The sequence below is a fragment of the Silurus aristotelis genome (genome assembly GCF_946808225.1).
Source record: "Silurus aristotelis genome assembly, chromosome: 19".
Taxonomy (NCBI): Eukaryota; Metazoa; Chordata; class Actinopteri; order Siluriformes; family Siluridae; genus Silurus; species Silurus aristotelis.
In genome coordinates this window covers 7,948,872-7,973,316 of record NC_139592.1, presented here as the reverse complement: position 1 = coordinate 7,973,316, position 24,445 = coordinate 7,948,872, and the positions used below count along the sequence as shown (strand labels likewise).

At 40.0% G+C, this 24,445-nt stretch overlaps 1 protein-coding gene across 12 annotated transcripts in view; it reads right to left on the bottom strand.

Annotated features, from left to right (window-relative positions):
- Nucleotides 1-15,120: 15,120 nt before the first annotated feature.
- The window catches only part of rerea (arginine-glutamic acid dipeptide (RE) repeats a), a 166,350-nt gene continuing 157,025 nt past the window's right edge, over nucleotides 15,121-24,445 (bottom strand). For 7 of the 12 annotated variants that reach the window (XM_083569756.1, XM_083569759.1, XM_083569758.1 and 4 more), the window contains 11 exons: nucleotides 22,547-22,709; nucleotides 22,231-22,323; nucleotides 21,373-21,572; nucleotides 21,080-21,241; nucleotides 20,881-20,994; nucleotides 19,296-20,677; nucleotides 18,551-18,773; nucleotides 17,754-18,456; nucleotides 17,321-17,491; nucleotides 16,990-17,170; nucleotides 15,121-16,749 (listed from right to left, as the gene is read on the bottom strand). In XM_083569756.1, coding sequence (XP_083425882.1) covers nucleotides 16,716-16,749; nucleotides 16,990-17,170; nucleotides 17,321-17,491; nucleotides 17,754-18,456; nucleotides 18,551-18,773; nucleotides 19,296-20,677; nucleotides 20,881-20,994; nucleotides 21,080-21,241; nucleotides 21,373-21,572; nucleotides 22,231-22,323; nucleotides 22,547-22,709 — 3,426 coding nt within the window. In that variant the 3' untranslated portion in view covers nucleotides 15,121-16,715. The remainder of the gene's footprint in view (nucleotides 16,750-16,989; nucleotides 17,171-17,320; nucleotides 17,492-17,753; nucleotides 18,457-18,550; nucleotides 18,774-19,295; nucleotides 20,678-20,880; nucleotides 20,995-21,079; nucleotides 21,242-21,372; nucleotides 21,573-22,230; nucleotides 22,324-22,546; nucleotides 22,710-24,445) is intronic. The other 5 variants (XM_083569762.1, XM_083569761.1, XM_083569753.1 and 2 more) reach the window with 1 other exon arrangement.

The following is a 24,445-nucleotide window of genomic DNA, read 5'->3' as shown; positions in this document are numbered from 1 at the left end:
CTGGATAAAATTGAGGGTTACATTAGGATAAGCATCCGGTTGTTAACCTGTGCCAAAACAAATACGAGGATCAATGATCTGCTGTAGCGACCCCTACTGGGGGCAGCTGAAGTAAAACAACAACTTATGCTGGTAGAACAGCACTGGAGTTTATTTATATGACTTTAAAAGGGAAGTAGTTTTGCAGATGAGCTCACATAAAAACAGGATGCTGCAGATAACTGATATATCCAGGTTTCTAGAAATACAATTTCCACAGCTGTAAATACATTATGCAGCCTATAAAAGTTTTCTCTTTACTGTTAGAGACAGTACTATATAGCCTCAGCCTCTCAGTCAAACTTACATTTTCATTTGCAGTCAAAACATTCACATTTCTTAACTACTTCTAGTTACTCAATAACTTATAGTAGCAACTGAATAATATACGTTACGCCACATAACTAAATAATTTGTAGAGAGAAGATTAAAGCCATTCCAGCTGCAGCTTAAATCTCCCTAAAAATAGCCTAATTTGAATATTACTCAATTATAATTGTGTTAGTATGATCATTTTATGAGCATTTATTCTTTCTATTATTTATCTATTATCTATTTTCTATTCTGTATCCAGAATTTATTGTATTTCTGATGAATTATGTTCGGTTTTATGATTCGGCTGTCCACTGCTCTCTCTTATAATGTAACAATAGATTAAGGATATTAAAGTTTAAAAACTTGAAGTGTACAATAGAGCAACGACACAGTCACTTAAGCATAGCAATCACAACAATCATGATTATTATAGGATATTTATCATAATAATCATCATTTTTTTCCAGATATTGTTTAGTAGGCTATAAAAAACTTTCCATTCCATTTGTGCAGTAAATATTCCAAAACTTGTAAATACTTCAGTTTATAAACCATTTAAACCAGGTTCTAAACCATCTGTTTGGTAATTTGAATCACTAAAGTGAAATGTAGGACTGTTCTTCTGACAGGACGTCACTGTATTTGTCACTGGAATTAAAGAATGCTATAGCTTTATTAAGTGTGCTGAGGTTGTGACATCAGGAGAACGATTGACCTACTTCATTCTCATCCTCCCAGTCTCTCTCTCTCTCTCTCTCTCTCTCTCTCTCTCTCTCTCTCTCTCTCTCTCTCTCTCTCTCTCCTCTCTCTCTCTCTCTCTCTCTCTCTCTCTCTCTCTCTCTCTCTCTCCCCCTCCCCCACACACAAACACATACCACAATATTAAGTCAAATCAGCTAGCCAGGGAAATAACCCAGAGAATGTGCATATGCAAGTACATGATCTCATGCAAATCTGACCGAAATCACTCATACCACTCAGTGCAATGATGTTTTCTTGCTTCACTCACATGCACAGGCATTTAACACACGTCCCATGGCACAAAGACATAACACTAATGCCCCAGCATTTTCCCTACTCCCTACAGGCACGTAGCAAGGCTAGAACACAGAGCACACACAACTTTAGTCTTTTTTTTTTGCTAAAGGTTTACACAAGCATAGAAGCCATTATCAGTGTTTACACATGCAGCTTTTAACTCACTCCTTTAGCAAAGTGAAGAGGAGCACCATCTTCTTTTTCATCAACATCACTGTACACTACAGGCCACTAATGTGACTCTAATGGCTTAACATGTTTACAACACAACGATTCCTGTGTTTACCATTAAAAGAGAAAAAAATACTGCTATCTAAACGATGGTTTTAATTTTCTTTTTAAAGCCTGATCCAAAACATAACACAGATGCTTGCGAGGACATTTTAAACACTGCTTTTCTAATAAAATCTAATAAAAAAGAGGCATGGAAATTCCAGTGTTTGTTTTACACAAACCAGGACGCTGTCCATTTATTCAATATTGACACACCTGCTTCTACAAACTGTCCATGCATGAGTGTGTGGGATATTATATTTGCGGAATTATTTACAGTTCATGTTTGGATGAAGTCTTTTTGAGTACACTATGGGAAAGTGTAACTTATAAAGACAAATTAAATATTGATGTATTGAATAGTTGTATGTATTAAATGTATTGAATTGTTATAATATTAACTGAAGTTATTGACCTTCCACACATCTATTCAATAGACCAATTTATTAAGATATAACACACAGTGACATATTATGGAGTCGGGAAAGAAGGAAAAGGGAAAGGGAAAGAAATCAACAACAGTATAATAATGAAGTCCAACATGACATTATTGGTGGGAGAGGTCATGAGGTAAAGAAGAACTATTTTTTTCTGTTTCATATGTACAACTAGAAATAGATTTATTTTCAGGTTTCAATGTTTACTTTTTCTGACCACAGGAGGGAGCCCTTACACAACCATAATTCCTGCCATAGGTGAGCCATGTTGAAATAATGATTAGAAATTAAGAGGGTGTTCCCCCAGGTCCCCCCCCCCCCCCCCCCGTGATTATAAAAAAGAAAAAAAAGAACAATGCCCCCCAAAATATCTTGAAATCTACAAAATACACTGCTTCTGAGCACCGATCATGAATCAGAAGATGACCACTGCCTGCCAGCTTTCTTTGCTCAACAGCTGGTATGAGCATTAAACAGGAAGCCACCAGAGAGGCGAGCTAACCGGGAGGGATCAGTGTTTCCTACATCATGTAGTCCTCAGAGCTTCCCCCAGGGGGGGCACTCACCTCTGAGTGAAAGAGGGGTTGAAGTGAGCAATTTTCTTGCTAACCCCAGGGCCTATGTCCAATCCAAAGAAAAATAAATCCCGAACGACTTTTCCGGCTACTTTCCACTGTGTAAAGACATGATCTTGATGCAGGGAGAAATGCTTCCTTTTTTCCCCCACAGATCTAGGTACCCTAGGTATCAAGTCAAGTGCATTCTTGCTAACAAAAGTAACTATTGGAAGTGAAATACTGTATATAGATACATTCAGCTTCCGTAAGTGTTTAGTAAAGGTTGTGGTAGTTTCGGGACCTGAATTGGGATCTCTGGGTGTGAGGTGGGAATATACCATGACTAGAAAAAAAACATTACTCAACATTAGATTGTGCCCACTGTGGCCTTGGATTCCTCTTCTTGGCTAAACAGAACTCTGTGAGGTTTTTTGCTGTTGTGTTAAGAAATCCTTTTTTTCTCAGTATGGTTGTAAAAACTGTATTAAGTGTAGCTGCTGTAAACAGATTGAAAAAGACTGACAATTATATAGTTCAGGAGTACACAAACTTTCCAGTGGAATATATATATATATATATATATATATATATATATATATATATATATATATATATATATATATATATATATATATATATATATACTTTTCTGACCACATATATATATATACTGATGTGCCCTCCAAATTCATAATAATTTAGATCTCAATTCGATCAAGCATCCTTGGGATGTGTTGGATAAACATTTAATCCATAGAAGCCCTAAAAACTTTCTTTCGGCTTCTCCCATTAGGGGTCGCCACAGCAGATCATCCGCATGTTTGATTCGGCACGTTTTTACGCTGGATGCCCTTCCTAACGCAATCCTCCCCATTTATCCAGGCTTGGGACCGGCACTAAGAGTGGCTGGGGTTGGTTCCCTGACCGGGGTTTGAACCCGGGCCACAGCGGTGAGAGCGCCGCATCCTGACCACTAGACCACCAGGGGACCTAATCCATAGAACCCCTACTTTCCAATATTAGAAGGTTTTGCTACTTATTTATTAGTGCCACATACCACAGCACACCTTCAGTGATCTTGTTAAGGCCATGCCTTTGGCAGCACAAGGGGGACCTACACAATATTAAGTAGGTGGTTTTAATGATATGGTTGATCAGTATACATAACTCTCTGGAAATGAGAAAGAGTAGAATTTGACTATAAAATTATATTAAAACATTTGATTAATGATTTGTGTTCATTACTACAGAGGCTATATTCATTATAGTGCATTTGGAAATTTCTCTGCTTAAGATTAGCTTTTTGTAAGCTGTGATTTCTCTCCAAACATATCATGATGATACTTTACAAGGACATGGAAGTGAGCCGAAGCGCATTCCAGATCTCTATCAGCTCATTCAGATCCCTCGGCAGACTGTAATGGAAGTCGAGCAGCCTCTCCATATTAAAAACAGACGCTTCCTCTCCGGCTTCATCCCTCTGCTCGCAGCAGACTGTTCAGATTGGACTCGTGTCTGAAAGGGGGAGGTGGAGGGTTAGTTTCTGTGCCGTGTACTCGACAGATCCACTACGCTGAGCTTGTGAAAAGCCCCTCATCTCAGGGATTTAGAGCAGCATCTGATTACTGCCATGTTGAACTTGTAATCCCACAGTGTAGTAATTAGACCAGAATACCGCCTCACAGCACAGATCATGCAGAGTCTTAAATTATTGTGAAACCCTGTCATACATGTAGCTAATATTTCAGGAAGACTGAGATTACATGCTGAAAGCAATTTTTCTGAATTGCACTCGTTATCTCGGTCTTGGCGAGAAAATGAAATGGCTCTGTGAGCATGTTATGAACACACACATCTGTGATCTTATCCAGACATGAGCTGCAGACGAGATGAGATTTGATCATCTATGAGGGTTAAATATGATTTTATTTTTTATTTTTTAAGAAAAAAAACAAACAAATTATAGTATAGACTACAAGTTTTAAGAGGAATGCACCAAACTGGAAAATAAACAAATGTTACCATCAGCAGATGATAAGAAATATCTCCAGAATATTGTCACTATGCAAAATAAAATCATATATTCATCATAATTGTACATAAAATATCGATTGTACATACAATAATTGGTTACATAAAATTGTCACATTTAAAAACATTCTATCCGGATAAATTGCTTTAAATTTATTTTTGCTGACTATGTACAATATGCAATGTAAAATCCCCAATATTTATAAGAAAATAAAAAGAAAAAAGCACTTTTAAAACAAATTACAAAAATGGCAGGTAATCATGAGGTGATGAATATATACATACAGCGTAAACAGTTAAAATACCATACATTTATTTAAATATCATTGTTTATACAATTAGGGCCATAACAGAACAAGTTTAAAAAATTTGTAACAGGTAAAATAATGACCAGTTAAAATAAAAATAAAAATCTGTTTTGTAACAGTAACATTTTCTCTAGACATAAACTACACAGAAAAATGGTGGTCTAAAATAAAAGAGCTCATACACATGCACAAGCATTCAGAGCACAAATGTTCTAGATGGATTAGTGGACCAAGACCCCTCCTGATTTGTTAGACATTACATAAAAACACTCAGTGCTCGAGGGAGACTTCAGCAAATATTTATTTTAGAGGTGCTGATCATTTTAAAACCAGTGCTTTGCAGAAAGGAATGTAAAGTTAAGGGAGAAAATATATATTTTTAAATATTGTGTTACAGTTACACAGCTAATTTGTGCAATGCTCAAAATATTGACCGTTGCATTTGTTATTTATTTTCTATATTTTTTAAATGTGCACGCACACACACACACACACACACACACACACACACACACACACACACATACATATATATATATATATATATATATATATATATATATATATATATATATATATATATATATATATATATATATATATATATATATACACTTTGAATTAAAAAGCCAATACAGCTGTGCATTGCTTATATATTTTACAGCTGTAAATGTGTGCAAGATGGTAAGTATCCAGGGCTTGATGATTAACCAGCAGAACATTATAATATGTTTCTGTTCCAATTAGTCTGGGGGAAGTGGTAGCTCAGTGGTAAAGGCTCTTCGTTACTGATTGGAAGGTTCCAGTTCCAGTATCACTAATCTGCCACTCTTGGGGCCCTTGAAAAAGGCTCTTAACCGTCTGTGCTTCAGGGGCGCTGTAACATGAATTACCCTGTGTTCTGACCACACAACTTACTAACATTGCTGGGATATATGAAAAAAGAATTTGTGCTGTAAAAGTACATGTGATAAGTATGAAGAACCTTTTACCTAGTCTAATTTTGATATAGATTTGGATTTTTGCTAGCTTTTTGCATATGAATTTATACTTCCTACTAGATATTCTCATTTGATCAAACAGTATTCCTAAAGGCAGACCCCTATGCAAAATTGGCAAAATTATTTATGACCTTTTCTAAACAGTGCACACTGAAGCCATCAAATCATACACTGATCAGGCATAACATTATGACCACCTGCCCAATATTGTGTTGGTCCCCCTTTTGCTGCCAAAACAGTCCTGACCCAGGACAGCATTATCTTCCTCAGCAGTTTGTGTCTTTACAGTGTGTTTGTGTTTACAGTTGCACATCTGATGGATCGGACCACATGGGCCCCACCTTCACTCCCCACTTGCATCAATGAGCCTTGGCCGCCCATGACACTGTCACTGGTTCCTTCCTTGGACCACCTTTGATAGATACTGACAACTGCAGACCGAGAACAACCCACAAGAGCTGCAGTTTTGGAGATGCTCTGACCCAGTCGTCTAGCCATCACAATTTGGCGCTTTTCAAACTCACTTAAATCCTTACCCTCCCCCATTTCTCCTGCTTCTAACACATCAACTTTGAGAACAAAATGTTCATTCGCTGCCTAATTATATTCCACCAACTAACAGGTGCCATGATGAAGAAATATAATATATAATACAAGATATAATCTCATAATTGTATGCCTAATCAGTGTATAGTGCGATAAAGGCAGTTGTTAATGTGGGAATCTTCTCTTTAATCTTAGACAGATTTGGTAACAACTTAATTTCATGGGATGTTATACTCATCAGTAATAACTTCAATACAGATAAACAAAATGGAATCTTTCCGCTCTATCACGTTCCCTGAGAGGGCTGATTTTTGAGACAGGAGTTTCTCACCTTAAATATAGCAACTCATAAATACAAACTTGAATTATTTGTAAGATTATGTATTTAGATTTTTTTAAATCATGCTTATAAATCTAAATCTGCTTCAGTTTTATCACACTTGTAGGCAGACTGTTGAGCAAATTGGTCTGGCCAAGGAATTGTTTAAAATGGCATCGTCTACTCACAGATTCTATAAATGGTCACTCCGTTTTAGGACTGTGCATGAATCAGAATAAACAAACTCTGTTATTTTTATTTGATCTGATTTATGACTGTGAATTACATAACATGGCTACTGCTGGGTTTAGCATCATCCTCACAGTTAAGGAGTCTTACTACACATACACATTTACTTAATTAGGCTAATAGGCTTATTTAAATATACAGCACAAAGCTGAGATGTTAAGGGTTTTTGCTTGGATTTGAACTCAGGAGCAGTAGATCAAATGCCTTAACGCACCCTTATTAAACCAATTAACCTTATCTCTTAAATGTATTAATAATGAACACTTACACACCATTGTAGATGTCTTGTCCTCTGTATAAACCCAACTTCTGCCTCAATATCTACAAATTTTACATTTTTGTCATTATAAGTACATTTATAATATTGTCCAACCTTCATATTTTGAAATTCAATGTTCCATCAGTAATTCTGCATACTTTTATCAGCTATATGAAGAATTTAATCTGCCTTGGCATCATTTCCTATTAATATCTGCACATTTATCGATTTACTAAAACACATGTCCGAGATTGGTTTAGCATTGTTTGACATGTTTTATAGCGGACTGGCTTTTTGAATGTTGTAATATCCTGTAATAAATCTATTACATGCACCCATAAAAGAACTGGGGGAGGAGTTTCCTGCAGAATTTATGGGTGTATACATTTACAGTGAACAAGAACTGATCATGCACAGTATGTAATGGTTTTTCAGAGCTACTATACAAAAACGAGATTTCCCAGCATGTTGATCCAGTTGTCACAATCCAGTTGTCAGATATCAGTAAACAACAAGTGTATCAGTGTTTCAATGTTTTCTTTATGACTTTATTAGTTATAACCATTCTCAAGTGTAAATAAAAACGCAACCTCTATATTCTGTTTTTCAAGTAATTACACTTTTTCAGGTTTGTCATCTGCACAATAATTATATGAAAATCTTGCCACACATTAAAAAGATCTCTAAAATGATTAGAAGATTATTTCTAACCTAAGGGATCCTACTATTTGAAAGAAATGTTTAAAGTCTGTGTATAACAGTGTTTTCTGTTCAGATAGGGTTTCATGTGGAGTCCTTTTTCCAAGATGTATAATTAAAGGATTACCATTAGTTAATGGTTATGTTTTCTAAAATGGTGCTACTTGGTATATTTGCTGAGATGGAAACACTTTAAAATATGGGCCCATAATTAAGATTTACAGACAAGCGTAACAATCTTTAAATAGTGTGCCTCCCATATGACTTATTTTGACTGTCACTCTCGCACTAAAACTATAAGGGAGTCATTTTGTTTGTGAGCGCATGTCATACCATTAACTACTAGTGGTATTGAGAATGATTGAGTATCGGTAATAACAGAGAAACTCTGAGACTTCTGCTGGAGTTGAGCTTCTGCTTTATGCTGAACAGCCTACTGAGTCCTAGGTAGGAGTCACTGAATAGTTTTGTGGAAACTGGGAGGCGGTATGTGTGCGGAAATGAAAGGGAGACATGGGAATTTATAGAAATCCCTCTGTGAGGAGGACATGCTTCAGGTGGGTTTTTTGTTTAGTCTTTTAGGAGGAGCCTTTAAAAATGGAGCGTTTCTATTTAGAAAAAGATTGCTAGTATAAATTCTGTACAGAGAACATTAACCCTACTGAGATCCCATAGGATAAGGAAAACATTGATAAAGAGAGGCAGTGGCTATCAATCAAACAGTTTTATGAATATTCTAGAATCATATGACATGCAAATGATACATCAGTATTCTCTATCCATCTACAAATATTCATATAAATGTATGAAAGACAATGAAAAGTGTCACATCTGCTTGAGCTTTGATGATAAACGATATTTTAATCCCCTTGGGCTGGACATCATGCTTTAATTTATGGAATGGAATGCTGCTTTTTATCTAAACACTTGTTAGCAAGTCAACAAATCAAACCAGCTTTCAGCATTTCATGCACAGGCATGATTCTGTTTTAATGCTGTTTGAAAAATTTTATTCCAAAATGGATTGCACCTAGAGGTCCAGGCATAAATAATACACTCCTTTATAGAATCCAAGGTGAAAGAGGCCCCAATGTCTATGCATTTAAACATCTCCTTTCAGCAGCTGTCTGAAGCCAGGATGCTCAGGCAGGCCGGAAGCATTTACCCCTGGCGTGTGAGTTTATCACCTGCCGGCCCAGGCAGTGTTATCCTGGTTGGAAGCATTACAGAGGATGGACTAGGGGAAGATTAATTTGGTGGCAAAGGTGTGAGGAAAAACAATGACCAATCTATCTGTGTCTGGAAAATCAGACACCCTCACAAAAAGGCGAGTGAGCGGGATGGCATGGCTATCTATCACAGAACGCTCATTATACACAAGGTCAAGCTGCACTCTATCTCCAGGCCCCAGGACAACATCAAGCCCCCTGCAGCATGATTTACCCACCAGACCCAGCAGGTGTGCAGAGTAATACTCAGAGGGGCTCAAATATTTGGCACTCACAAGAAGAAGCTTTCGTTTACATAATTTTGATTAAATGATTAGAGAAATATTAGGTTTTTGAACAGCATGGAGCAAGAGGTATAAAAACTAGAGGTCTAAATATTATACCAGTTCTACAGTCTCTGTGTAAGGACATTTAGATTTTATTATATATATATATATATATATATATATATATATATATATATATATATATATATATATATATATATATATATATATATATATATATATATATATATGTGTGTGTGTGTGTATGAGACTATACACCATTGTAAGGATCAGGATTTCACTATATAACAATAAGCATACTGAGTATAATCAAAGCCAGTAGTTCAAACTATGTTTTTGCTCTACTGGTCCTACAGTTTACTCTTGCTGATATAACGGCATGATATAACTCAAAGTGACGCCTTTTTACTATTAGTTATTACCATTTTACTATTAGCAGAAATGAAGTCATCACCTTTGCCATAAACATAGATTTGTGACTGTTCAAAGAGGCGTACATCATTAAATAAACCATCACAAACCAAATGGTTTATAGCATGGCTGGCTGCCAAAGGAAGTATGAGTAAAATAAAGATTTCACATATCTCAGAGGACAACAATGTAATCCAGCAGAAAGGCAGAGAGCAGCGAAAAGAATAAGAGACGGCTGTGGGGGGAAGATGGGGCGATGGTGTGGAGACGGCGAGGAATGCGCAGGGCTGGCCAAATGCAGATCTCTCTGGTGTTGCTGGAACAGACGAGGGAATAGTGATCTGCTATGGCAGGAATGTGAAACTGGGATATCATTAGAGGCTGAGAGCTGCTCTCCTGTTCACACACACGTCTCCTAACACCAGAGGGACACACAACAGCTGTCTAATAACATGGACCGACTGCTCTGTTACCCCACCGGAGAGCAGCAGCTACTTCAAGCATACCTGTTCTCAAACAGTGAGACAGAGCAAAACAGAGGAACAGAGACAGATTGAGAATATTATTGTGTGGAGGTGTTTCTATTCACCTCAAGATGGCTGTCATAAACAGATGTAATGATATAACTTTATACTGCCGAGGTCAAAAACTGCTGAATTGCCTCACTCTGAAAATCCATAAGAAGAAGTAACTGCATTTATTTTCAATTGGAATGCAGATCTGTCTTTATTTGAAACATGATGTTCTCATAACCTTGATTCCTGTGCTGCAAAACCACAGTGAAAATGAAAGAAGTCCAAAATAGTGCAACACTATATACTTTATCTATCCGTATTAAAAAACACTAATAGGAGAGCACTTTTCAACTATGTGAGATGGTCCTAAGCAGTCAAGCATTAACAACCTTTAAAACTGCCTGTGTTAATAAAACCTCATTAATTATTATGCCAAAGTGCAAACTTATTTATAGTATATACACTGAATGGGCATAACGTTATGGCTACCTGCCCAATATTGCTGCTAAAACAGACCTGATCCTTCGAGCATTAATTTCTTCAGAAATTTGAGCTACAGGAGCTTGTCTGTTGGATCGGACCACACGGACCGGCCTTCACTCCCCACGTGCATCAATGAGCCTTGGCCGTCCATTAACCTGTTGCCGGTTCACCACTGTTTCTTCCTTGGACCACTTTTGATAAATACTGACCACTGCAGACTGGGAACATCCCACAAGAGCTTTTTTTGAAATCACAATTTGGTGCTTGCCCACTTTTTGTTCTTCAAAGTAGCCACCTTTTGCTTACATTACTGTTTTGCACACTCTTGGCATTCTCTTGGTGGCTACTTTGAAGAACCTACAATATGACATATTTTCACTTCACTTTTTTGTTATGTATATAATTCCACATGTGTTAATTCATAGTTTTGATGCCTTCAGTGTGAATCTACAATTTTCATAGTCATGAACATAAAGAAAACTCTTTGAATGAGGTGTGTCCAAACTTTTGGTCTGTACTGTATATATTATATATATATATATATATATATATATATATATATATATATATATATATATATATATATATATATATAGGATATAATGTTATAATGTTATTCCTGGTCAGTGTATGTTAGCTTTAGTCAGTCATTAAAGGACATGATTCAGCATACAGGTACTATAGTGCATTTTGGTGTCTGGAATGTCAAGACAAGACATGAGTTATTTTTCTTCCATTCCTGCTGTAACTGGAAGCCAACAGACTTCTGTTGAGGGTTAATGTGAGAGAATGAGACAAGTGCTCTGAGTGCATATGACAGAGGCTGACAAGAAGAGAGTATGGAGTCTAGAAATGATTTGGGTTTGTATAAGAAACTGAGCAGATCTGTGGTTAGAACATGGCATTTTTAAGGAGACCTTGATTTTATTGTTAACCCTACCAATAGTTACACCAAGAATCCTAGCTGGATTGTGGAGGTGATGATGATGATGAAGTGACTGGTTGTTATATACACTTGAGTTTTGACAAGGCTGGGCTTTAGATGACATTTCTTCATTCAGAAAGATCTCACAAAGTCAGGCTGATATGTTCTGAAGAACTTGATAAGTGGATGAAGGAAAAGAGTCGTTTTGTGACAAAGTGGATAAAATAAATAAAAAAAACCCTAGGAGGCATTGCGTTAGTGAAGCTGTGTGGTCAAAATAAATAAATAAATAAATAAAAAACATGGTGGACAGTAACGAAGTATATGTAATGAACTTAAAAAGCTTGTTCGCGTGTCTGTACTTTACTCAAGTATTTCCATTTGGGGAGACTTTTACCTTAACTTCAACACATTTCTAGGTTAAATATCATAATAAATACTTTTATTATTATGAATAAGAACTCAAGCACTCACTAAGCTACCAATCAGTGTTGAGCGCATGCTCTGTTTTAAGCTTATTTTGATTGGCGCTTGGTGGTATCTGATTGAAAAAACATACAGTTCAGCATCAGATTAACAGCAAGCAGAACATTTTGAGAGCAATAAATGATTGAAGAAACTCCTGAATCTTAACTCGTCACAACACACGTGGCGATATTGCACGTTTTTTTTAAGTAGTTGAAAAAGTTTTGGGCTCGTAATAATTTGAATAGATGTCAATCAGTTTTTGACTCATTAATATCATTCTATTAATAGATCGGTGCGTTAAGAGTAACACACAAACACAAACTAAGTTGATAAAGCAAGAGTCTTTTGATGGAAATGATAGGTACATTATAGTGAAGATAAATCATAGTATATTGGATCATTAAGTGCGTTTTAAGGCAAATACTTGTGTACTTTTACTTAAGTGAAAGATTAAAGGGAGCACATTTACTTTTACCAGAGCAATATTATATCTAGTATATCTTCTTTAACTCAGGGACATGGTTTGTGTACTTTGTCCACCACTGATAAAAAACCTTGTCCATGCTATTGTGTAAGAATGATCCTGGTCAGGTCAGATCACAGCTCCCAAGCCCCCCCCATGTTATTCCTAATCCCTGTTCCATTTATAAATCATAATCATTGTGTACTTAGTAATAGCATGTTGAACATAGACATTCTAGAGTAATCTCATCTTATTGGATGTGTTTCTTGAGCTGGCACATCCCAGCATGTCATCCAAAATCCTCTTTAACTGTGGCTCAGAGCCTCATACAGAGACTGAAAGCCTGACAAACCTGACAGCCATCTTGGCGAACGAGCAGACCCACCGCAGCGCTGCTGTCTGATGTTGCTGAAACATGATAATGAAGCTTCCAGCCTTCCACTCTCATCGTGCTTCAGTCACACTAGGAGTGCAGCCCTCGGAGCTGATAGACCCCCCCATTCTTGTGACTCAGTGGCAGGTTGAGAACTCAGCCGAGCTGTTTGCTGTTTCGACCTGTTTAATCAGTGTCTTACTCACTCAACGAGGTATAGATGTTCATTCAAAAAGAAAAACTTACATGGTTTAAGTCACACACCATTTGCAGTATGATTATGAGCATGGTATATGGTTTATACATAAATTGTGTGTGAATGGACACTTGTAGAGGCTGGCTAATACAAAATAAATACATTAATACACTTGGCAGATGTGGATGCAGATGTAGACCTCTTTATACCAGTGCAGGATAAAAGCATAACCAATAATCTGTTCAGGTGCCGGTGTATTTCTGATGTGGTGCTGTGGCTCCATCTGATTTACACCGATACACTACATCAGAGTTTTCCAGCCATAGGTGGTTCTTCTCCAAACTGTTCCCACAAAGTTGGACGCATATCAATATATAGGATGTCTTTGGATGTGGTAGCATTCAATTTTGACTTCACTTACTCTAGGAGAGCTGAACCGTCTCCAGCATGACAATTGTCGCTGTACACAAAGCCAGCTTTTTACGTATATGGTTCACAAGGGATGGAGTGGAAGATCTTGAGTGGCCTGCTATAGAGCGTTGACCTCAACCCTATTAAACATCTTTGGGATAAATTGGAACGCTGACTGCACCCCAGACCTCCTCACCTCACCTACATCAGTACCTGACTTTATTTTGTGGCTGAATGAGCAAATCTCCAAAATCTAGTGGATGCTCTTCCCAGAAGAGTGGAGGTTGGAGAGCAGAAAAAGGAACTAAATGTGGAAGTGTGTACCAACTTTTGTCCATATAGTGAATCTCACAGGTTGCTTTTACTCTTGTGACACACTTTTTGCTATGGACAGTCCTACACAGAAATCCAAATAACAGTTTATGGCAAAGACACACACTGCAGTATGTTGTATAAATCTCATTATTTGGATAATGTACTTAACACCCACAGCTGTAATCATGTTATAAGTTATTATATAACCAGAAGAGAATGGATTCTCTTTAAGGTTTCATTCTCACATTCTCTAGAAATATCTCCTTGCCACTTTCACCTCTGTTGCTTATTATGGATCTAAATGTACATTGTCAAATTTACCTTTTTAAAAAAAAATAATAGCCATTGTAAAAAGTGCTGTACAAATACATTTGCTAGTCTAGACTGCTGAAAGTGGATTTTTTTTGTGTGGGAGGGAGAGTGTGGGTTTGACAGACGAGACTTTTGTCAGCATGAACATTTCCTTTTGCCATGTCATATAACAAGTGATATTAAATACAAATCAAGTTTTCTTGTGGTGTAACTTAGTTTTATTTTTCATTTCACAAAATTTTCAAAAAAATTACAAAATACTCAAATGGGCAGAACACAGGACTCACAATTTTTGTTTTAATTATTTCTACTTTTGTTTACATTGTGTCATCCCATGGCGACTACTAATATATACAATAAGCTTCAAGATACCAGTATATATAAATCTTAGCAGTCAGAATTTACATTCTGCTATTGCCGCTTTGAAACAAGAAGCTAAACCATTGACAACACTCAACATCGAAGGTTTAAGACACGGAAAATTGGACAAAAGGGAGGAAAATGCTGGAAACAAAATTAGAATGTTAAATACATGGAAGAGACAGAGACAGGCAGATGACTCCAACTCAAAACAAAAAATAGCTGAGGATGGAGTTTGGGCTTTAGCTGACACTAAAGATTCTGTGCAAGCTTTGGATTTTTTTTTCCCTCTTGACCAATAACAAAAAAAAAAACAAAACAAAAAAAAACAAACCTGATGTCTTCTAAAACAGCACTGATTATCAAGTATTATTCCAATTCTGAAACATAAAAAATACCTTCTGGCTTAGAGAGCATCAGTGAATGTATAATGACCATGATGAGTGTGTGAGATAAAGAGTGAAATACTGCATGTAACAGTGGACGATGGCGATCACACGACCCCATGGATCACAGCTCATGGGAAGTGCAGTGTCAGGAATGCAGAGAGAAGCTGCAGTGGTAATATGTTCTCCACTACTACAAACATGCACACACAAAACACGCATATTCTTGTTCAAAGCTCTTACATTAATCTTGTATGGAGAACCATGTTTTTTTGAGTATCACAGTGAGGTTGACTGAGTGAGGAGCCTCGCACCTGGAGGCAGAGCGACTTGAGTAGTGGAGGTGGGTAAATTACACCGTTAGCACCCAACAACTGATTTGAAATCACTTAAAGCATTCATGAAAAGCACTGAGCAAAATAAATCAGGCCATTTCCATCATTGTGAGATGATAGAAATACCCGAATCAACAAGCGAGTTTTATGAAAATGAAATTCAGCTTTATAAAACCAAATATGTCAGTTTGGTGCAGAGAATTAAGACGATTTTTTTATATACTAATTCACATTGTCAGTTCACTTAAAACCAATTAAAAATTGAACATTTCATTTTCTGACGTTATTCAGTGCAATTTTTGTAATCCCTCATGCACAGCACTGAAGCCATCACATTTGCAGGAAATGAAGATGGTGATGACATCATGAATGGGTCTGCGTGTGTGTCTGTGGCTGACAGTCTATTGGATGAAAAGCAGCTCAACTGGAGCGTTCAACCGTAGGGGTGTGTGTGGATAAAAATCTGGTACAACCATTTCTCTGTGACCCTGTTTTAAGGACCGCAACCATGTGACATGGTTTCTAACTCAAATAATGCCATCTCATTCCCCTCTGAAACAAGGGATGATGCTTTAGAACTATTATACTGGAGGTCTACATATCGGTCAGGAATCCACACCTAATAATAATAATAATAATAATTATAATAATCATATGTATATATATTTATATATACTATTTACAGACTCAAAAAAATGCCATGCTGCAGCTTTTCTTAAAATTAAAAACCTCCTACAATGTATTAAAATAAACATTGAATTTAAGATAGCACTTTTCAGATATAATGGCCTGACTTCTTTTAGTTTTTTTTTCTTTTCTTATTTTTTTTAATAAGCACAGTGACAAAGTGTCTGGTATTCTAGCACCTACAAAAATGTCAGGGAAGCTTCTCAGAGGATGTTCATGCAGGAAAGTCACAATCAGTCTTGAGGACGTTGTCACTACTTGAACGCTATATACCAAAAAATGAAGTCAACTTCTTGAGAAAAAAAAAAAAAAAAATGTCCATTATTGTAAAGGAAACTGACAACAGAACAAAAAAAAGTTATCAGGTTATCCTCGTCACTTTTCGGTTTATAATAATTGTCCCAAGGGCACGCAAGTTCCTGTCCAACTGTTCTGGTGCGACCTCCTGTGTCCTGCTGACCTCTGTGATATCACATCCCTCTGAACGATCACAGCTGCTTATCGCTCTCCTTCTTTAACCGGCTGTGGGTAAGAGAAGACAAACAGCACCCATCAAACAAATGTCTTACACACACACACACACACACACACACACACACACACACACACACACACACACACACACACACACACACACACACACACACACACACAATGCCTTTATTCAATAAACATTGATTTCAGTCAGATACTGCTTTTAGTTAATACAGAAATATTGAGAGATTAAAATACAAGTCTTATCACGCAGTGTGACTCACTGACCTGTAGTAGTCCTCCTGTCCAGGCAGAGGGCCTCCGTGCATGTGGTGGTGGCCGTGAAGCCACTGCTGCTCCATGGCCAATCTCTGCAGCTCTGCAGACTGAGCGTGCATAGCCTGTAGCTGGTGCGCTGCAGACATGGGTGGAGGCAAACCACCCGGTAATTCTCTAGGATATGATGTACCTGCAACAACAGCAAAACACAGTGCAGTGCAGACAGGTAAAGTCCCAAACCTGAGTAACCCACTAGTATAGTAGCACACCATAATTGTCAGAGTTAAACTAATACAAGCTCATTTGACTGGTGATATGATCCTGGTGGCAGGAGATTTACCGAAAACAGGGTGCCGCAACATCTCGTGCTCGTGTGGGGGCTGGCCAAGCAGCGGGTTCGGGATGGCTCCGGGCGGGTACGGGATGCGGGTCAGGTGGGGTCCAGCAGCCAAGGGATCAACAAGTGGATGGCCACCAGATCCTGGCGGACACACAAGACATTCACCACCACCTACTCCGTGTCAGCAGCAATTTGTCAAGGTACAAAGGCATTACAATAATAGTACAAACACAAGTACATGCACAACACTCAACAAACAAACAAACAACAAGCTCAAATCACAAACACTGCTGCATGCATATTTTATTATACACACACCACACAAAAACTACAAAAAATGTATGTTCTTAAATGCAACTGAATCGTGTGAGTAGTTATAATGCATTCTGATGTTTGGTGTAATAAAAAAAAATATATATATTTCTATCCTCACCTTGGTGCAGTGGGTCCTGCTGGTGCAGGTGAAGGTGCGAGTGGATGTGTGAGTGCTGGTGATGGTGTGGCGTCACGTTGAACATTTGTAGCCGCGCGATGGGGTCGTTGGCTATCCTCTCAGCATGCAGACGCTCAGCGGCCAGACGCTCTGGGTAGGACATCTCCTGTCGCAGTTGGGGGTTGGCCAGAGCTAGGCGCTCACGCTCCAGATGGTTTAGTCCAGGGTGAAAAGAGGCAAAAGGGTGGCCCGCCATGTGGGGTAAACCAATGGGGCCATGACGGGCAAAGTGCTCCATGGGGTTAGCTGAGGGGTGCAGGTTGTCCAGGTCAGCCGGTTTGACCTCAAAGCCTGGTTTCATCCTGAGTTCCCTTTCACGGAACTCGCGCTCACGGAGCTCACGTTCTCTCATCTCTCGCTCACGCATTGCAGGGTCTGCGTTGTATAGTCCTGGCATGTGGTAGGCCAATAGAGGCTCGGCTGGGTTTAGAGGCATAAAGAATGGGTGGTTGCGATTGGTGGGTGACATGACATGGGGTCGCGCATACTCGCTTAGTGTACGCAGAGCTGGTGTGTCCGGGCCAATATAGGGTGGCACAGTAGCAATGGTGGCTGGAGTGGCATCGAAGGGCGGCCGCATGTGAGCTGGACCCGCCATTTGAGGTTCACCCAGTCTGCTTTCATGAGAAGAACTGGATGCTTTCTATAAAATCAAATCAGATTCTCGTTAGGTATATAAAGAGTAACATTTTTTTAAATTTTTTAATAAAGACCTGGAAAATAACAGTGAAACCTACAGCTGCTCTTTCTGCCTCCTTCTCCCGTTCCCGTTCTCTTTCTCTCTCTCTTTCCCTTTCTCTCTCTTTTTCTTTCTCTTCCCGTGCTTTCTGTTCTGCTTCCCTCTTTACTTTTTCCAGTGCTTCCTCACGTTTCTTCGCCAGCTTCGATGATGGCAGTGGAGTAAAGTAAAAATCAGTTCGTGCACATGTGTTGTAGCCTCGGTCAAGGTACTTATAGAACCTGAAACGGCAGAAAAGAAAAATCTAAATTCATTCAACATTCACAATAAATTAAGTAAAATACTTGGGAAGCTCTTTTTTTTGCCTGTGGAGGGGCTGTGACCATTTGAAACGCAATTACTTTATGACAAATAAATAAATGACCCTGGGCACATCAGCTCATTATTCCTGAGTAAAGCAACTAAATCAGTTGCTTCTGTGTCTCTGAAATAATGAGCTACATCCATGGTGCATTAGCAGCCTCATTGCTATTCAATGGCAGTGTGTGCGCAGCACTTAGAAGACAGCACCATGACAGACTGAACAAGAGCTGTTCGTGTACTGATGCACCCTTTTTCTTTGATGATGATATCATTAACCTCAAGCCTCCACTGGCTTTGATGATTGTGGGGCAGCTATGAGCAAGAAACGAAAAGGTACTCTAACTTTTTTTTAAACATTTACTAAATAGGCTAGATAATAGTGTTTACAAGTAATTTGGGTGGAATGATATACAATACTAGAGATAAGAAGGTTTTTTTACCGTGCAGACTGGCTAGCATGACTAGGTGTGTTGACAATAGTGGGCTCAGGTGAAGGACTCCTCTGTGGTGGTGGTGGGCTCTCGGGCTCCTCTGCTTCATCCAGAGGCTCTTCTTTAATCTGCACGGCAGGCACGGTAGAGGGACCTGAGCAAGGTGCACTAATGGAAGCAGGTAGGGGCATAGAGATGGATGATGGGTGCTGCTGCTGTGCAGTTAGGGGTCCTGCGACTGAAGAAGAAACAGAGGAGGGTGGACCAGGTGCTGAGGCTCCTGGGATGAAAGGATTAGGAGGGAAGGGTGGATGCGAAGGTGCAGAGTGTGAAGAAGCGGTTGAGGGCGAGGGCAGTGGTGGAGCTGGAGGAGGCACGTGGTTCTGGGACTGTGTAAGCACAGGAGGCTGGGCAGCTGGAGGCTGAGGCATGGGTTGTAATGGGGGCGGGTGGGCAGAGGGCGGATGGTGCGTAGAGAGGGAGCTTAGGGGTTTTAAGGCAGGCAGTGGGGGCAGGTTGGGAGGTTTCTGGGGGAACTGTGGAGCCGACAGGTGTGGTGGATGTTTGTGTGTCTGAGGGTTTTGCATCTGTGGGATGGGTGTGGTGGGAGGAGGCTTTATGTGAGACATGGACATGGGCGCCGGAGGCAAGGGCTGCTCTCGTGGGGGCTGAGTGCCACTCTGGGAAGATGAGGACTGTGATGAAGGAGTGTGAGGTGGTGGTTGCTGCTGCTGAGATAGTGAGGAAGCCTGTGCCTGGGCTGACAATGGGGAAGGGGGAACCTGAGATTGAGCAAGAGGAAAATTCTGTGGTGGTAAGGAAGCATGAGGATGAGGCATGTGAGGTCCTGTTTGAAGAGGATGGCCCATTGGAGGCATGGGTCCGTGCAGCTGAGGCTGTAGAGCCTGCGGGCCACTCTGAGAGGGCACAGGAGATTGAGGGATAGACTGCAAAGGCGAGTGGGGAGAAGGCAACCTTGGAGGATGAAATGCTGCTCCAGACTGAATATGAGAAAGAGGGCCTGCTGAAACAATTTGCTGTGGAGGGATGGGGGTGGGGGGCACAGATGGTGAAACTTGTGAAGGGAGCGTTGCAGCACTTGACGTTTGGGGTGTAGGCGCTGTGGTGGTAGAGGAAGGTGGCGCAGGGGGCAAAGCGCTCGTCTGGCACTGGATTACAGGGGGGTGCTGGCCCTGGAGGACCTGCTGTTGCGCTGATGAGTCAGAGTCACTCTCATTGTCACGCGGGCTTGGAATGCTGGGAGATGAGCTGCGGTTGTCCTGGTCAATGTCCTTGGGGTCACTGCCTTCATCGTTTACACTGCGACCATCGGAGCTTTCGACTTCGCCCTCTCCTTCACATTCAGAGGGCGAGTCAGGCCGATTCAACTCCTGGAAGGCACATATCAATCAGTTAAAGAAAGTCAGTCACCACACTACTGATTACTCTGAACCAGGTTCTAATTTAAGAGGGAACTACTATAAACAATCTTAAGGTATGGTCACAAACATATTTTAATCATAACTACTTATATAAAGTAACGTGTTAGCAAAATTGCTAGGCTCAAAGAAGCAGTTCTGGAAAGGAACCCTACCTGAGTCTTTGACTTCTTAGCATTGGCCCTTTCAGGCTCCTCTGTATCTGAGGATCCCTTCTCTCTCTGGCGTTTACCACTCTTCATAGGTGATGGTGCCTCCTCCTTTATCTTCTGTTGTTAAAGAAGGAATACATATAAGCTCTATTCATAGTCAAACACAACCGCGTCTGCACAGAGCACCATAACGAGGCCATACCTTGCTGGGTTTTTTCACAGAATCCATCTTGCTGTCAGTACTGGATGTGCTGGCTGCACTGGGAGAGGTACGCCCACTTGAGCGCAAGTCCTCATTGGTTGGTGAGGCTCTGCCATCAGGGCTGGCTGTCTGCTTCTTCCGGCCACTTCGTAGAGTCGACATCTGGACAAAAAATAACCCACTTATAACTGGAATCACAGTAATTGTATATAAAAAAATAAGTAATGAGTACAAAGTATGCAAAACTTAAGCAACTTTTAAAAGTCTTTTCCCCCCTCAAGACTGGTACTCACCGGCCCACGATTCCGTCGAGTCCTCATGCTATGCTTCCCGCCAAGCCCATCCTCTTCCTCTTTGACGGGTTTAAACATAAACGGCGGCGGGTCCACTGGCTTCTCAATTGGAGGTAGCTCACCGTACTTCTTGAAATGAATGCGGCAGTCGGTGCAAAGTAGGATATTCTCACGGCCCCCGTGGTGCCAGTCTTTGGAGGCTGCAAACACATTTCCGACTTTAAATGAGCTCTGCTTTTCAGTGATTAGAGAGAAGTGCACATGGACTCGCCTGGTCCCTGACTCACACCCTTACATCGCACAGACATATGAATGCTCACACTCAGGCTCGCCACAGTGCATTACGTAGTGATGCTTGTAGCTTGTACCATATGGGAGTACTGTGAGCGCCAACTGCACCCAACAAGTCAGAGGGTTTAATGAGGCAAAGAACAAATGAGTAACTGTCAGGTACAATGAAATTAGCAGCAACATCCTCTGAGGTCCATCTGCCAGTGGAGAGAGAGGGTGAGCAGCATGGCTCCCTCAAACAGAGAGTAATTACAGACCTGCTGTGGGGATTATTAAGGGCCTGACACTCCTGTGATGCTAGTTCTGTTGTAGGAACACCACCTGTCTCTCTGTGTTACTACTAAAATGTAATGCTGCGATCAGTGCACCTGGGGACTGACTAACTGCTAACTGTGAAAAGCTCATATTTCACTGTAGTTACATGAATATCACATTATTAATGTGAATCTTGTTTTATGCCATGCTGCTAAATATCTGTGCGCTTATACAGCCTGTCCAGGGTACTATCAGCATGCAGTCTAGCCGTTGAAAGAGATGTTTAGTATAGTGAACAGAGGAGTTTCTTACTGGTGGTAAAACAGTGGCGGCAGGCGTAGCCTTTCAGCTCCTGTTCGCTGTCTTCACTGTCAAAGTCATCTTCACTGGCTGAGCTCAGGTCCACTGTAGAACAGAGTCATTGTTAAAATTGTTAAACCCATTTCATGACAGTCTATTGTGAATCTTTATTTTACATAAAGTAACTTTTTTGCGTTCAGTGGGTGAACAGATAATGAATGGATTTACTTTGCGATACAAAGGGGTGAGGTCTTGTATTTATTTTCGTGTCGAAACGCCCTGTTTAACTATGTCTGGCCTCTGTCTCCGGGGAATGAAGAGCACTTACAGAACTCGCTAGAAGGCGGTCGGGAGGGAGTGTTGACAGGCGTGGTTGCTGTGCGGGTCTTGATCCGACGGAAGACAGGCTGCCTTCGGTGTCTGCGGTGGGCTCTGGAGCTAGCGGCCTCAGGCGTTTTCTTCCAGTAATAGTAAAAAGTTATCAACTCTCCCTACAAAGAGAAAAGGATCAAGTCAGAAGACGTTCCTTCAATGCGCATACTGAAAAATTTCTTGTTTGGTTAATATTCACCTTTTAATCTTATTGAAAACGAACCACTGCTAAACTGCTGTTACAAATCAAGTAGAAACAAAAATTTATGCTGATCCGCTTGTCCAAAATAAACAAAGCTGTTAGCTGCGATTTTTGCTCCCCCTTTGTTTGTACTAAAAGCCCTCAAAATGTCAAACTGATAACAGCACAGACGCTTATTTTCAGTTGGTTGACGAGAAAGGTTTAGTGCGGAGGCCAGCTAGCGAGCAAGAGAACACAGGTGCTGGGAGGGAGACTCCGTGCCGGGTTTTACAGCAGAGCTTGGTGTGTTGTGCTGCGGCTGTCTCTGTTCCAGGATTAAGCGGCGAAGCTCGCTGAATGCTGGGATATTAGGATCAGCACATTGGTGACTGCCTGGGTGGCAGGCGCTTGAATGGGAACAAAAGAACATGTCGGGAAAAGCTTTGGTGTTACAAATAGGGAGTGAAACGGCTCTGAGTCCCTTCATTGGAAGAGTCAATTGAACTTTAATCAAACATTCAGGGTGCGCTTGCCAGGGAGCAAAGCGTATAAATCCAGCACACAAAAGCCAGCCAGCAAATCAATACCCTACTGAAACATTAACACATGCAATCATGGATCAGAAGAAGCTTTGCTGAGACAGCCTGCACAAATTAACTGGTGCTTTCCGGCAGCTTTCAAAATAATACACACACCCTGAAAGTATGACCAGACACAGAGAGCAATTATGTAGCATGATGCCTATGACAGTTTATAACGTTTCTACCTTTCCTGCCTTCCTACTGCACATTCATTCTGCAACAGGAAATTAGTCACATACAAGTTCTTTGGCTTTAAACTTGCTTTAACATAAAATTTGCAGAATTCACAGAGGAGGTCCAGTACTGAGTGTGACATTTGTTAAAAATGGGTATTGCTCGTATTTCTATTTATTTTTTGACAAACTTTTTTATAAAAAAACATTTTAATATACAAATACACAAAATTGTAAACAAATTAGCAGAGGAGAACCTGTCAGCAGTCTAAACACCATGTCAAACATGAGTAAATCATTATGGGCTGTACATTTCCAAAGTAGCTATGCATTTCTTAAAAACAAAATAGGAAAACCTATGAGGTGCATCATTACAATTCATATCTTTGAAAAGTTTGATCATACACTATAAGATTGAGTTGTATTTAACGCAAAGGCAAAAAATAAGGTGCTGGTCTTTAATAAACTGAAATAAACAAAGTAGTAATAAAAATATATGAAAGCAACTCTATTACAGCTTTTCACGGGTGACCACTAGAGAAGTAAAGACATCCTCACAGTGTCTGTTTTCTGCAAATGATTCCCACATGCTTGTGGCTTAATGCACCAGCACTGGAACAGGCAGCGTAAATCCCTCTAGCCCTCCCCCTTCGAAACACGCTGGCGGACATGAGTAGGCGAAATATCAATTATCACAATTACATCAATTACTTGTGGGTGGTTGAGACGTTAGCCAAATGAGAAACACAAGTGTGACAAATCCTCTTCTTTGACTCTGAGATATCCACCCACCTTAGCCTCTCACCACACTTTAGATATAAAACGCAAGCGGAAGCCTTTCCACTGCCTGGAAAATATGGGTTTGCGTTAATGTCCTGCGATAACCCTTTACAATATACAATTAACCAAACTCCTTTGGG